The sequence below is a fragment of the Pipistrellus hanaki genome (assembly GCF_964339955.1).
Source record: "Pipistrellus hanaki genome assembly, chromosome: 7".
NCBI classification, from domain to species: domain Eukaryota; kingdom Metazoa; phylum Chordata; class Mammalia; order Chiroptera; family Vespertilionidae; genus Pipistrellus; species Pipistrellus hanaki.
In genome coordinates this window covers 65,701,504-65,717,542 of record NC_140509.1, presented here as the reverse complement: position 1 = coordinate 65,717,542, position 16,039 = coordinate 65,701,504, and the positions used below count along the sequence as shown (strand labels likewise).

At 45.6% G+C, this 16,039-nt stretch overlaps 1 protein-coding gene across 5 annotated transcripts in view; it reads right to left on the bottom strand.

The window, feature by feature from the left end:
* NHSL1 (NHS like 1) overlaps nt 1-16,039 on the bottom strand; it is a 192,229-nt gene that overhangs the window by 6,710 nt on the left and 169,480 nt on the right. For 3 of the 5 annotated variants that reach the window (XM_084890650.1, XM_084890651.1, XM_084890654.1), the window contains 3 exons: nt 13,016-13,208; nt 8,538-8,669; nt 327-3,557 (listed from right to left, as the gene is read on the bottom strand). In XM_084890650.1, the coding sequence (XP_084746776.1) occupies nt 327-3,557; nt 8,538-8,669; nt 13,016-13,208 (3,556 nt within the window). The remainder of the gene's footprint in view (nt 1-326; nt 3,558-8,537; nt 8,670-13,015; nt 13,209-16,039) is intronic. The other 2 variants (XM_084890652.1, XM_084890653.1) reach the window with 1 other exon arrangement.

Below are 16,039 nucleotides of genomic sequence, written 5' to 3'. Positions count from 1 at the left end.
CTTTCTTTTGTGCTCAAGTCTGGAACTCAGAAAGAAGCCCTTAAATTGTGTTGTAACATGACTTTGTGGCTCTCCGGAAGGGAGAGGACTTAGTGCTATTTAATACTCAGCCTGCTGCAGACCCCCCACCCCCACCCCCAATCCCACCCCTCCACTCCTCTATCTCTGTCCTTCTGTAAGCTCTACCCTTAGACCTAGATTTTTTTTAAATTTCTCAAGATGCCAAGCTAAACCCAGACTGCTGGCTCTAATGTGCACCCGCCCCAGCCCTGTCTGCCTCGGCTGCACATGGTGGGAGAGGAAACAAGAGAGAAAACCAGACTCACGCCCTGGGTCCTGCAGAGCCGGGCAGCTCTCCTCCGCGTGGCCCCCGCGGTCGGCGCTGTTCTTGGCGCCTGGCTCCTCCTGCTCGGGGGCTGGCGAGGCGCTGGGCTGCACCATGGGCACATCGGCTTCCCTTTTGCCGGGGGACGTGGATCCTGCGGCTCCTCCCTCAAGCACCGGGCTGCCGGAGGAGTCGGTCTCATCAGAACCAGCCGGGGCTGCACCGCTCTCGCTGGCCTCTCCCCTCGTGGGGCTGGGCACCGCTCCACGCACGTTCTCCGCTGGCTCCACGGTGAGATCTCTCTGCGGAGGCGGCACCACCAGGAACAGTTTGGGCTTCTTGGAGATGGGGGGAGGCGGCTTTTTGCTGGGAGAAGGGCCGGGGGCCCTCTGGAGCGGGGCGGCGGCGGGGCCCGGCTCGGCCTCTGCCTCCGCGGCACTGCCCGGGCTGCGGCTTGGGCGGCCACGCTCGGCTGCACCGTCCTGGTGACCCTGACTCACGCTCTTGGCAGGAGTCGGAAGCGAGCTTGTCACGGAGGCAGGCTGGCTTTCACTCTCCATTTCATTTATGCTATTTCGGGATTTCAGGAAGGCAGATGGCTTCAGATGATACTGGGGCACAGGCGGGGTTCGTCTTTCCTGAGATGCTTGTTCGGATAGCGGTGCTCCCTGGGCTCCCGGGCCCTTTCTCACCGGCCTCAGCTGCACCGTCTGCAGGGCCTCGGTGGTGATCAGGGGCAGGGGTGGCCTGCCGCCCTCCTCCTTGCTCCCGGGTGGTCTGGAGGCCTCCTGGGGGGACACTGGCTGGCTAGACTTTTTGAAGGAGGACGGCCTGGCCTCTTTCATCAGCTTGGGGTCGAGTGGTGGGGCAGGAGGAGGGACGGAGGAGGGCAAAGAGGGTGGAGGGGGCAGCACCGGAGCAGGCGCATCCAGAAGCGGGCTCCGGGCGTTGGGGGGAGGAGGAAAGCAGGAATCAGGAGGAGAACCAAAGGGAGAGAGAACCTCTGGGGGCGGAGGGGGGAACAGGGGAGACCGAGGCAGAGGGGGGCCCTCGGGGGAATCGGCTAAGGGCGGGGGAGGAGGGAGGAAAGGAGACTTGTCGGCAGCACACGGAGACGAAGGCGAGGGGAGAGAGGGGCTGGCCAGGAGGGCGGCCGGGGCCGAGTCCAGCCTCCTCACCGTGCCGCCGCCCTCCGTGGACGTGTTGGAGGAGAGGGACGTGGACGACGAGGAGATGGAGACCGAAGACACCAGGGAGGACTTCCTCTCCGGGACCTTGGGCTTGGGCTTCCCCTTCCCGTTGGCGGGCGACAGGGGCTTCAGAAACACGGGCACGGGCGTGAGCGCGGTGGGCGTGTTGGACTGGCTGGAGTAGCCGCTGGACGGAGAGGTGACCCGGTGGGGCTTCTCGGGGGACGTGACCTTCGGTTTGACGGAGCCTCCGGGCAGGTGGGGGGCCGCGGCCCTGCACCCTTCCTGGACGTGAGGCCCCGGCCCGTTCCCCGCTGGCGCCCCACCGCCAGCTGCACCGCCGCCGCCGGGGTTGGCAGGGTCGTCCTGCAGGCCCGTGTAGTCGATGTAGTAGCCCCAGGGGTCCGTGTACTCGGACTTGACGCTGCTCGTGTCGCTCTGGGTCGGGGTGAGCCCGCCGGGCGCGCAGCCGCCGCCGTGGGGCGCGGTGGCGGCCGAGGCCAGGCTGCTGCCCCCGCTCACGGTGCTCTGGCTGCGGGAGCGCGGCAGCCACGGCTCCTCCAGATCGCTGCAGGGGCTCTGCGAGGGCGACAGGCCGCCCTGGGCCCGCAGGCTCAGCTGCAGCGAGTGCTGGAGGGAGGCGATCAGGCTCTCGTTGAGCACCTGCCCATTGGCTGCCGCCACCGCCACTGCGGGGGCGTTGCTGTTCTTCTTGGGGACCCTGCGCAGGGAGTCCGTGCGGGATGGGGGCAGAGGCGGCTTCTTGGCCTTCTTCAAGGAGATGTTTCGAGAATGAGACCTGTCCCCTGGGTTCTTCGGAGCCCTCCCGTCGAAAACATTGATCACGCTGTGCCGGGGGTGCCCGAAGCCGTTGCTGCTGCTGCTGCTGCCGCCGCTGTTGCTGCACGGATGGCCTGGCCCATGCCCAGCATCCGGGTGCAGAGATGCATAGTAGCCGTCGTGCTCCTCTGCATACAGGGACCTGGCGCCCTCTCGGTGGGACGCGTGGTCCAAGCTGCAGCTGCTCAGGTTACTCCCGGGAGTGGAGCAGCCAGGGGTCGTCGTCGGAGGCTTCAGGGGGGACGCCCGCCCGCTCCCCGAGGCGCTGCTGCAGTCCGAGGGCTCCCTGCCGCCGGGGTAACCGGGCTCGCTCTTGCTGTCCGCATCCTGGGGGTGGGCTGGGAAGTGCGGGTTCCTCCGACAGGCGTAGGCCATGGCGTGGGACCCGTTCTCCTGGTTCGCCGGGGTGCAGAGGGAGCCCGCCGAGTCGCAGAGGGCCAGGAGGGCGGCGGCCCTGGGGGGGTGGGGGTCGAAGGCCTGCGAGAGGATGGAGGAGGGACCCTCGCTCCAGGGACCCCCGGGGGACCGGCGATCGCCTTCGCCGGCGTGCCTGGACAGCAGGGGGTCTCTGGACTTCCCCTTCGCATGGGGCGCAGAGCCGGTCCTCTTGCCGTCCGGCTGCCCCAAGCCCTGAGCGGTCTGAATGGCAATGACCTCCGAGGAGGAGGAGAGGGTGGCGTTGGGGATGACGCTGGTGCTGTAGGTCCCGTGGGGGGACACCACGCACGCGGGGCCTGCCCTGTTTTCACCCTCCAAGCGCCTCAGCTCCTGGGACTTGGGCCTGCAGAGCGTCCCAGACCTCGAGGCGCCTCCTAACTGACCTAAGTTTTCCAACGCGCCGTCCAGGTCTTGTGCGGGGCCCTGCAGGCTGGCCCTGGCCGCGGAGCGGGGCAGACTGTGGAAACCCGCGTCCGTGTAGAGGCGCGAGGGGAACACGACGCCCGCAGAGTCGCTCAGCACAGACATGTTCCCCGAGGAGCCCGACAGGTGGCTCATCTGGGCGGCGATGCCCAGCCCCTTCTGGGCCCGGATTCTCCGCATAGAAGGCGGCACGACCTTCACCTCCTCCGTCTGGCAGCTGGAGTCCCGGGTCTCCGAGCGCGGCCCCGCGGGCCGGCAGCCGCCGTGCCTCCCCAGCGTGGAACAGTGGTCGGGGGCATAGGCCGAGGGGCTGCCAGCACCATCCTGGCCGCTGCCGGAGGCTGGAGATAAAGCAGAAGGAGGCCTGTTACCTAAAACTCAGTCTAGCCTGTTACCTAAAACGCAGTCTCGTAGCTCATCACCTGAACCCTCACCTCCTTCTGGCCCTGCTGTACTTAAAAATCACACACACACACACACACACACACACACACACTCTGTTTCTTTCCTCCCCTAGGCACCTGAGAGTTTAAAGAGTTACCAAATAGCTCCTAAAATAAAAACCCTTATTATGAACTTCATGCACTTCATTTGTACCTCAAGCCCTCCTATCGATTAGGTGCTGCATAAGGAATTCTTAGGTACTCCCCATTGAGATCAAGGCTGAGAGCTCTGTGGAAGGTTTACTCTCCAAGTAACCTTCCTTCTGGTTTTGCAAAGATTTCCAAGCAGCCAGTCACCCAGGAGGCGCTTGCCCAGAGCATCTCTCTGACACGCGGGGACTGTCTTTTCCAAAGACAGATGCATGCAGCAGTTCAACAACAGGGCTCCAACGAGACACCATTTGTGAAGGATATGGGTATAAAACAGTGTTAATTACATTAATCTCTACGGCAGAAGAAAATCCTAAGGAAAAGAAAAAAAATTATTGATAGGCCCATCTGTGTTTCAAACGTTACTATCATCCATCTCAAGCCATCATCATCTGACTGTCAGTAACATTCAAAATTCAACAGCAATCTGTTGTGTTCTGGTAGGGAAAAAGCAGCGGGAACTGATCCAGCGAGCGATTCCTCAAATTAGCGTTACTCATTTCTTGGAGCTTTTCAAAAAGAAAAAGAAATAAAAAAGCACAAGGAAGGCCAAGCAGAGAGGGAAGTGGAGGAGAAAACACCTTCAATGTAGACAACAGCTAGATTTCAAGTACCTAGGAAAGAACAGAAGCTTTAAAAAAAAAAAAAAATCATGAAGGTAAAATGTAGAGCAGAAAAATCAATTCATGCAGAGTAATCATTAGGACAAATTAAGTCTTGAAAATCAGTAGCAAAACCACAGTTCTCTCTACACTGTTCTCTCCCAACAAAGGCCCGAAAAGGGCTGAAGCAGGGGCCTGCCGAGTGAGGCTGGCTGGGCACCCACCAGCACTACTGTCCGCCCGGCAAGCACATGGCAGCAATGTTCTCCGTGCAAACCGCAAGGAGATGTCGCCCTGCGGAGGCAGGCACCCAGCACAAAGCCCTTCCCTTCCCTGTGCTGATGGAGAACCACTTTTGTACTCATATCTCTCCCCAACAGGATCCATTTCCCTCTCCTTCCCCTCTGCCAAGTACCCACTCACTAAAGATACACACAGACTCACACACGCACACTCACACATATGCATATGAAAGAGCAGAAGCAAGCGAGAGGGCAGGAACAGAAAAAAAACCCACTTTGCAGAAAAAGAAACAAAAGGGACACGTTTTGCCATTTGGTACAAGTATGGAAGGTGGGAGCCTGACCTGTATGGCACTATCAGTTTGTAGCAGTTTGATTCCAAACATTCAAGATACCTATTCTACTCAATGATGGGATTAAATATCTCTTCCTGCCTTCCCCAAAAAGTGTCACAATATTACAGATTCAGATGTTACATTGGTTAGAATGAAAGAACAAAACCAGACTACAAAAAGAGAACTACAAACAAGTATATACAATTAGATGCTGCTAAAAATATTGATGGGATTTATCTTATTTAAAAACATAATGTAAAGAAATAATTACGTATATTTTCTTTTACTTATTATATAATATTGTAAGGGATTCTCAATTTTTAAAGAACACATGTAATCAAAGACAGAAATCTATGAGTTAGTTGATTTAAGGTTTACGTAGGATTTTTAAAAAGTCTTATCAGCACCTGTAACTAATATATTATTGCATGTCAAGTATAATTGAAAATCTGAAAAAGTTTTGGCAGGTCTTTAGTGATGTTTTTAATATAAACCTATCAGACATTATTCAGAAGAAGATTACTTTAAATGAGGCTTTTTCTGCTTGGGAAATACATATTGGGATAAATTTCAGAAATAGCCAAATATAATTATCATCAACAAATTAACCCCATCTGAGTCTAAAAAAGAAAAGAAACCTCACAATAGGGTGTTCAAATATACTTCAATGTAGGTTTACGATAAGATTAAAGAAAAAAACTAAAATTTTGTCCAATTCATTTAAATGAAGGCAACAAATAATAAGTCATCAAATATACTTTGGAAGTAAACAGAAAATATCACAACCTTGATTTTAAAGTGTTGTATTAGCTAGTCTCTAGAGTCCACAATTGACAGATTTTGAAGTAAAAGCTGCATATAATTAAGCATAATATAATTATAACTCTAATTCTGGACACACCTCTAGTTAGATTTTTTAAAAATCCAAAGCCCTGGCAACTTGGGTAGTGTATAGAGGATAGGACATCTAGACAATTCCTAAAATGAAGAAAGAAAAAGTATGATTCAGTTTTTCCCCTAAATGTCACTGTATTCAAATGTCATTTTCCCCTTAGTCTATCTGCCATTCCTTCCAACTAGTCTACCTATAAGACTAGTCATTGTGCTCTGGCCAGTGTGCACAGTGGTTAGAGTACTGGCCATGCACCAAAGCAGAGTACTGGCCATGCACCAGGTTCGATTCCCAAGCAGAGGCACATACCAGGGTTGAAAGTTTAATCAGGGCAAGTGTGGGAGGCAACCAACCTATGTGTCTTTCTCACATCAATGTTTCTGTCTCCCACCCTCTCTCTCACTCTAAAAATTAATGGAGAAAAATATCCTCGAGTGAGGATAAAAACAAAAATTGAGAGTCATTGTCTAATTTTTTTAACTAGTTCTTAGATATAGCTGTCTCAGCTGATCTCCAGCTATGATCCAGGTCATGTCATTGACTGTGCAATGGCATCAACTGTTGCACATCTGGCAACAATCACAACATTGATGATATGGGGAAAGCTATTCCCCCCCCCCCCCTCCATCCTTAGTAGTGGTTTCATGTCACATGCAAAGGAGAAATAAGCATGAGCTCCAGGGGCTCAAACATTCATTTAACAAATATTACAACGACAGAAGATATGAGTTACCAAGCTGGCCAAATCATTCCAGTGAGGTCAAAGAGGCAAGTGAGTGACTGGCCCATACTGGTTGGCTCAGTAAAAAAAATGATAAACGTTCATAATTCTGAGGTCTAGAATTCCTGTTACATGCATATATAGATAATTGACACTGAATACTTAATGTGCTTGTGCATTTTATCTGGGCCAAACTATTCTTACACCCTTTGCACAAAGCCATCCAAAACCTAGCCATTTTGGTTGGAAAGCCGATTAAAATGTAGCCTACATTTGACACATCAGCCTTGTTATCTTACAAAGGGCCTATCTTTAAAGTTGCTCCTTTTGGTTAAGACACATCTCTTAAAGATCGTTTCAAATACAAATGTTACCTGAGTCCTGTAAGAGATTCACTCATTAAGCACCTACTGAACATACATGTACATATTCATTTCTCAAATTAATTAGCTGTCCTCTAAAAGAGAAAAAAAAGTTTGAAAGAACAATACAGAAGGACTGGCCACAAAAAAAAAAAAAAAAAAAAAAAAAAAAAAGAGTGGCGTGAACCACAGACAGACCTCACAATCCTGGGGGTGTCGTCCTGCCTTTGTTCTAACCCCCAGGGATGGGATAAGACAAGCACCTGGAGTCACCTGGGTCACTGGAGCTGTAAGTGCAGAAGCAAAGCACTGCTACTCTTGTCCGCAAGGCAGAGCCCAATACTGGGAACTGAATGGCAGTCCAAGAGGAAATGTCAGGAAAAGAAGAATGGGCAAGGGTGCTGGGAAGACATACACAGGACCAGTGTCTACAGCACCTGGAAGCTGAAATGCTACCTCAAAGTGCTAGAATAGGCATACCACTATGGCTAGGATAGATTCATTGTAACCAAGAGGCAAGCTCAGTAGTAAGAATTCTGAGTTTCTAGAGTAAAACCTTTAATAGTAGTAAAAGTAAAAACATCAGGTGAGAAAGTATTTATAATGAAATAAGTCCAGAGGTTGGCTGAAGAGAAAGGTAGTATCAAGTTCCCTATTGTCACTCCAATAGCAGCTCTTATGCTCAGAGTAGTACCAGATGCCAAGGGCTTCACTTATATTAATTTATTAAATCCAACCAACCCTCCCTGGAATGAGCAAGTACTCAGAGAGGTGAAGGAACCAGCCGGAGGTCACCCAGGGTATTAGTGGCAGAGGTAGGGTCCAAAGCCAAGCAGCCTGGCCCCAGAGTCCCTGTGCTGACCCGGACTGCCCGGCTGCCTCTTCAGACGTTCCTGATGGGCCCGCTAAAAACCAGAGAAGAAGCGAAGGTAGAAAGAGGAGAATGAAGAGATTGTCCATAGTGTATGTATATACAGGTAAGCAGAAACAAATGGGTAAGTTAATAATGAAGTAAACAAGCTCCCCACTAGCTAGTTTTTTTCTGTTTTTATCACAGGTTCACTGGAAGTACAGAAATGCATTATCCAACCTAAATGACTATTTTCCATCATACTAGTAGTTATTAATGATCCCACACTGCTGTCTCTTTGATGACAATGCGACTGATACTGTCAGTATAACTAATGAAGTCCACATCCGTAACTTTAAGTTCTAGAATGAGTTTTCAGTTTTATGAAAACTTTAAAATCTAAATATGAAAAGTAAATTTCATTGTGGCAGTTCCCCACTGTTTAAGGTGCACAGAGATGATGGCATAACTATGAATTTCTACCATCCCAGTGAACAGTTTTCATATAAGCTTCTCATCTTACCTTGTCACCAAAATTCAATACATCATCTGCATAGGGTGTTAAGATTTGTACCCAGTGCCTCATTCGGGAAAGAAGCTGGCCCTTTGGGGCACCAGATGGCTATCAGAATGTATCGATTTCATAAGCACCACAGATGAGGTTAGCATAGGAATGCTGAGCAGCAAATGAGGGGCAACAGAATACAGTTCTGATGAGCCATACCTAGCTCCTTCTGTATGTTGTCAGGGACTCCTGTAATAGTCTTTCTCCTTTTGACTTTCTTCGGTCGTCTTACCAGAGTGTCTGTGTAAATTAGAGACCGCCGAAGGCTGGCCTGGCGATCGAAATTCTCCCCTAATGTAGAGTAGTAGAACAAGCAAAGCAATGTTATTTTTTAAGCAAGCTGACACCATGCACTTTCTTCCAGAAGCTTGTTGTCAAATGATAAGAAGGTATTAATAATGATGTTAGCCAGTCATGTGGTGATGAATGAATGCTGAAGGGCAAAAAGGGAAGGAAAGCACATTATCATCATAAGGCTCTTTTCCAATTTCTCTGTGTGTGTCCTTCCAAAGGAAGCACCTGGATCTCATTTCCAAATGAGCTGGAGTGGAAAATGCAAATTCATTCACAACACGCCAGAAGAGTGATTCTGCATTATTTTAGACATGAGTCACCTGGGAAGTGTTTCACGCAGGTCCTCTGATCACAGGCATCACTCGTCACATCAGCGTGCATGTGATGATGGCAATAGATGTATCTTAATCATTTGGTCAATGCCAGAGACCATCCCAATGTCCCATCCTATGTGATAACTCAAGAACTCTTAGATGAAGAGTTTTTCTTCCAGTCAAGGAGGCGGACAATTTGGACAGGCTACGGAAGGTAGCTGTGATGTGAGATACTCTGATGAAACATAAAAAGCCTTATAATGATAAAGGACTTTTACCACAAGGAGACCCAGTAGCACTGCTTGTTGTTAAAGCTGAACTGCTTCTTTAGTCATAGTCACTTATAATAGTTGATCTGAATTTAGACATTTCCGGTAATGCTGCAATCAATCCCCCCAAATGTCAGATCCACAGGACTTCTTTCTCTCGAGAATGTGGGCTTGTGTGATTGACACTCAATGGGAAAACATTAAAAAAATAAAGTATCAGTTTTTGATTGGTCCGCTTTAAATGACTTGCCAGCTTAATTAAAGAAAGTTTTATAGCGCTGACCTTGTCAAGTGGTTACCTCCTCAAAAAAGAGATTTTAAAAAAGCATATATATACACACACAAATTATGTACTCCCACCACTCTCTTGTTGTGAGAAAAGTATAAAAGCATTCTTTCTTTTTAGCAATACTGGCCCATTCAAAGTGGGCATTTTGTGAACAAGGTACTTTCTATCATAATAGGAATAAGTTGTAAATAAAATTTTATCTAATCAAAACAGATGATAAAAGAGCTGAAGGGTCAAACTGCATTTCACCTAAGGAACAAACTTCAACTTGAAAACTCTTGCCACTTTGCTCCTAATGGAGGAAAACAGAAACCACTGAGAGAAGATCCTGAAACACCAGAAGGCACAATCGCTGTAACAAATGTGTCGCTCTGTGCAACAGCCATGTAAGGTGTTTATAAGTGGCAAGTCATGCCTTCAATGGTCCATTAGTTGCCTGCAGCAGAGGGGAAAATATTTCCTTGTATCAAGGCATTAAGAATGGTTCAAATATTAATAGATAGTTGTATTTGGTCTCTAGTTTTGCTTCCTAAATAAAAACAAAAGATAAACCACTCAAGCTCCCAGGAAATTAAGAAACAAACCATGAGGATAGACATCACCATTAAAGATGTCAAACTTGTCCTAGCTGGTTTGGCTCTGTGTTTAGAGTGTTGGCCTGTAGACCAAAGGGTCCCGGGTTAGATTCCAGTCAAGGGCACATGCCCACTTGATTCCCAGTGTGGGGTGCAGGAGGCAGCAGATCAATGATTCTCTCTCATCAGTGATGTTTCTATCTCTCCCTCTTCTTTCCTCTCTGAAATCAATAAAAATATATTGGGGGTTGGAGGGAAGGAGATATAAAAAAGATCTCTATTTTGCACTGTTACCTACAAGGACTGTGTCCCCTGATGGACTATAAATTTCTTGAAGGCAGGGACCAGTAGTTATTAGGTAAATACTGAATATTCAGCAAATATCTGAGAGGAATTGAATCATTCTCTTTCATTGAAAAAAAAAATGGCATTAGTTAGTCATGATTACTACTTAGAAATAAATTTTGCTGGCTCAAACATCAATACAAAGCCAGTTTGTAAAAACTGCTTAAGTATGTTTACCCACTCTTATTTTCCAGGTGGAAGAGTTGTTATCCCACCTGGCAGATTATGAAACATATATACATTTTATTTTAAAGATTTTTTTTTCTCTCTTCAACATTCAGAACGTGCTGAGTCCCACAGAACTACAACTGAAGGGGTGACATTGGTTTTCAAGCTTGCAGCTCCTTGTGCTAATGTTCTACCTCTATGCCTGGCAGGCTTCACCTCGGATTTGAAATAATATATTTGTCGGCACTTTCTCCCCAGCTGAACCTTACTGAGAATCACACTAGAGGGTCAAAGAGTACTTGACAATTCCTGACAGGAAGGTACATTTTTATCTCAAAAGTCATCTGGGGCTTTAGAAAATGTCACTTAAATAGCAGGAAACTGTTTAACCTATGTCAATTCAACTACTAAAAGTGAAAATATTTAATTTAATGCTTTTCTTATACCAGAATATTAGAAAAATATTCCCTTTATGAAATATATGTATGTGTATGTGAACACATGTATCCAGAAAATGGATCAATAAATATGTAATTAGGAATTATGGTTAATGTCTACATTTCTAAAAACATTAATCACACAAAAATAAATTGCATTTTGACATAACTCATATTGCTCCTTTTTTTGTCATTAACCTTTCGTATGTGGCATTCTGAAGGCCTCCTTTTAAACTTCATGTAACTCATATCAAACGGGAGAGGATTAAAGCTCAAAGAAAGGACACTGTCTCCTGTTTTGACAATGCATTTCACTGTAAATAATTCATTACTCCTAAAATTCTAGTTACTCTGCTTTAAATTTACTTATCTCACAATAATATGTTTTATCCTAATTCCATTAAGGATTGTCATATTTCATAGCACAATCTATTTATAATATTATTCCTGAGGCATTTAATCATATATAATTACATTCTGCTGCATTTAATCAATCAAATAATGTAGTGCATATTCTTGTAGAAAATATGCATCTATGTATTTCATTGAGCAGTAAACTGTATACTTTGTTCTGAAACATAGTTACTTATAAAAATAATATTTAATAAATGTGATCTAGGTGAACAAGAATCACATTCAGAAAGATCAATGATGTTACCTGAAAAGGAAATGGACCAAAATGCCATGATATTCTTCCTTTAAGGCCTACGCACAATAAATGCCCATGGAATTTAAAATAATTCATGCACTTATTTATTACATTCCTCTGGAATTCAAAATGAGTTCTAAAAGTAATTTTTAAATGCAAGGTTTTAAAGAATTCTCCAATAACTATCAAAATGTCATAAGTCCTTTAAAAGTTAACCAATGCCATGGCAAAAAGCTTTCTAATGGCAATAAACAGCAATAGTCTCAGAAATGCAGCAAATGTGCTATGGTTTTCATCCTAATTTTTTAATGAAAATTCATCCTTACTGGTCACCTGATTTCTTTTAGATTCTAGCCCCGTAAGCCATGCTTTGTATGGACTGACAATCAATGAGGATGATCAGTACTCTATTCCTTTTAACACACAGTCCAATGGCTGAAGCTATAAACTCTTAACATATCTATTTTGCACTGTGTACATGCCTACCAACGTGATAAAACAGGAAATTTTGATATTTTTAACAGCTCATCTAAGTTTGTGAAATACTGACTTTGAACTTCATGTACTTTGTAATTTGTCACCTTTAATCTTCACAGGTGATTAAAACTTGAGCATACTGTTCTAAAAGAACTTGAATTTTACATATGGCAGCTAGTATTTATATTCTAAAAATTTATACTAAAAATTAACTTTTATTTGAAGATTGTAGAATTTAAATTTTAGGGATCAAAATATAACTTTACCATCCTATTGAGGTTTCTAAAAATATATATTTTATAGTTATTATTAATTCTCTTGATATTTTTATTTCAAGGAATTTTTCCCTCTTTTACCTGAGAAAACAAAAAGATAAAATCTATCATTAAGAAATATCACAAAATTGTTATTTCTTTACCTTTATAAATATTACTTAAAATAACTTTTAGGAAAAAAAAAACCCACATAAATATTTCTTATCCAAAATCACATTTACAATATGTCTCCATATAATCAAAATATTTTTTAAAGGTAAGTCCATTTAAAAAAATAGCTTTAAATGAGCAGCTGGACCAAGTAGTTCTTCCACATCAACCTTTGGTGACACAGCCTTCTTTCTTAAAAGCTATAGCTATTGTACATGTACACATGTAAATAAGTTTTAGTATTCCCTTCAGTAAGCAACGATCAGGAATATACATATATTACAGCTTTCCATCTGATGTATAAAATGCGAAGTGCATATCACAACAACAGCAACAAAAAGCCACAGTCATTCCCCGGAGTACATTTTGAACCTTGTCTACACAGCAAAGCATACCGGTTATGTTAATCGGAACCACATCGGCCTGGACAGTCTGGGCATGCAGCCGCATCTTCTCTTCTGGCGTTGGCAAGGGAAGAGACTTGGCCCAGTTCGTCTGAGTATTAAGATCAGGGAAGTCACTTGAGGTTGGCGTTTTAGGTCTCCTGGTGGGCATATGTCTTTCCTCTTCCGAGGAGGAGACAGAACCCTGTAAGGGGAATGAGGGAAAAGAAGCCACGGTGTGTAAAGAGCTGACAGAAACTTTTTTTTTTTTTTAATTTAAACTGATTTGAAGCAAAAACAAACACACAAACAACAACAAACAAAAACACTCGGTCACATTTAGGAACAGAAGCAATGGTTTGCAAGAACTCTGGCTCGGCATCCTGAGCATGACCTGTAATGATGATGGTTCGCAGAGGCCAGAGGCTCTAAACCGTGACTACGGAAGGTTTTGCTGACCCACAGAATCTTAAGTTCTTCCTGTTTCCTGTGGTCGGTAGATTACGGATTCAGTTTAACATAAGAAGCCCAGAGACACAACACGGTTGTGGCCATCAATTTCCATTTTTATTAAAATGCAGTTTGGCTCAAAATAATTTCTAGCCTCAATCTCATTTCCTTTAGGCCCTGGCCTCAAGGAACATTTGGAAAATGATAGAGCTATTGTTGTTCAACTACTTGTGCTCTTCCGAAGCCATTTACATGGAAAAATATCCCTGTAAAATTGCTCACTTATAAGAAGCTGACTAAAGCTGTGCCCTGAGCCTTATCAGAATTCCATGAGAACATTTCTAGCAGTGTCGGTTTTGATACAGATTAATATCCTAACTGGGGACCATCTTGAATACCTTTCCTCCCATAATGTCTTAAAAAGAGTAAGCAAGAAAGCTGTTTTGGCAAGCACCTGATGATGGCCCCATGGCAACTGGGCTGGTGACAAGGAAGCTCCAAGAACTCAAAAGAAATACACTGAGCCCGGCACAACAACAGAAAGGGGTGACTGCCTTTCGTTGGAAGATGGCAGTTTATAATAAGAATGAGTGTATAAGAACGTTTAATAAATGTATATTAAACGCTTCAGGTGGAAAGTGTTTAAACTACCACCTGTGAAAATATGGCACTTAAAAGAATTTTACTTAAGAATAAAAAGTCAGTGAACCTTCCCAAGGGAACACCTATAAAAACAGGACTCAGGTCACTTCAGCAGCTCCCCTCTCCCCCAAAGCAAGAGTAACTGTCCTCCTGACTTCTAACATCACAGCTTCCTTGGCCTGTACTGAACTTTCTGTAAAGGAACTCATACTGCAGGTCTCTTTTGTGACTTCTTTCACCCAACATTTCATTTGGAAAGATTGATACTTTTAAAAAAAGAACCATACATATTTTTTATTGATTTCAAAGAAAAAAAGGGTGAGGGAGAGAGAGAGAGAAACATCAATATCAATAATGAAAGAAAGTCACTGATCCACTGCCTCCTGTATACCTCCTCCCTGGCCCCCCACACCCGCCCCAGCCCCGCTCCCCAAATGGGGATCGAGCCTACAACCTGGGCATATGCCCTAAATGGGAATCGAACAGTGACCTCCTGGTCATTAGGCCAATATCCAACCACTGAACCACACCATCCAGGCAAGGATTGATCCATTTTTAAAAAGCATATGTTAATGTCTTTCTGGATTTAATACAAGTTTTTGAGAGGACATCAGTAAAAAGTCTACAGAAACCCATCATTTAGAAATCTCAAACACCTAGAAGAACACTGTCATCACTACTGCTAATGAATTAAACTTCCCACTAAATACCTGTATGTATTCTACAAGTACCGCCAACAATCTGAAAAGGGCTACACAGAACAGATGAAAATGGTTTGGGGTGTTAGGGATAGATAGGGTCTTGGATTAAGATAGGGTCTTAATCCAAACACCTGAGTCTATTCACTTTATAACTTACAGTCAAGGGACCTTTAGGCTGTTCCTAAATGTTGAGGTCCCTTGCTGTAAAATGGGAATATCCTGTACTCTTAGGACCTCATGAGATGATAGCTGGGGAAATGTCTAGGGCAGTTAAATATCATGGCCATAAAGGTGGTAGACATATAAATGCGACTTTATGACAACAAAATCATGAATTGACAAGTACCTGCCTTTTTCTTTTATTGTAAGACTATCCATAATAAAGGCATCTAGCTAATAAAAGAGTAATATGCAAATTAACCTCCACTCTGCTATACCCACAAGCCATGCCCACCAGCCAATCAGAGCAAGTATGCAAATAAACCCAACCAAGATGGCTACAGCCACAGAAAGCAGGAGGGAGGCTTGGGTTTCCCAGGCAATGGAAGAAGCCAAGCTTTCCGCCTGCCCTTGCCGGCCTAAGCCTCCACTCAAAGCTACAAAGTTTCAATTATAGAAGGTAAACAAATCCAAACAGAAATGGTGGAAACCACAGAGTGAGCAGGAGGCTTGGCTCCACTTCAGGCTACAAAGTTTCAATTGAGAAGGTAAATAAATTCCAGATACTTGGCTCACCAGGGGGCATGGCCGGCCTGCAAACCACCACAGGCCCCTTGCTCAGGCCGCTCCACGCCCCAAGGGAACCCCCACCCTGATCCTGAACACCCTTCAGGGTAAACCAGCTGGCCCCCATCCATGCACCAGGCCTCTATGCTATCTAATAAAAGAGTAATATGCAGCCTGACAATCACTCCAACACACAAGATGGCTGCCCCCATGTGGACACAAGATGGCCACCACAAGATGGCCAGCAGGGGAGGGCAGTTGGGAGGCACCACACCTGCAAGGGAGGACAATTGAGAGGGACATGGCCTGCAAGGGAGGGCAGTTGGAGGCAATCAACCCTGCAGGGGAGGGCAGTTAGGGGTGACCAGGCTGGCAGAGGAGGAAAGTTGGGGGCAAATAGGCTGGTAGGGGAGCAGTTAGATATCAATCAGGCTGGCATGGGAGTGATTAGGGGGAGATCAGGCTGGCAGACAGGAGCAGTTAGGGGCAATCAGGAAGGCAGGTAGGTGAGCAGTTG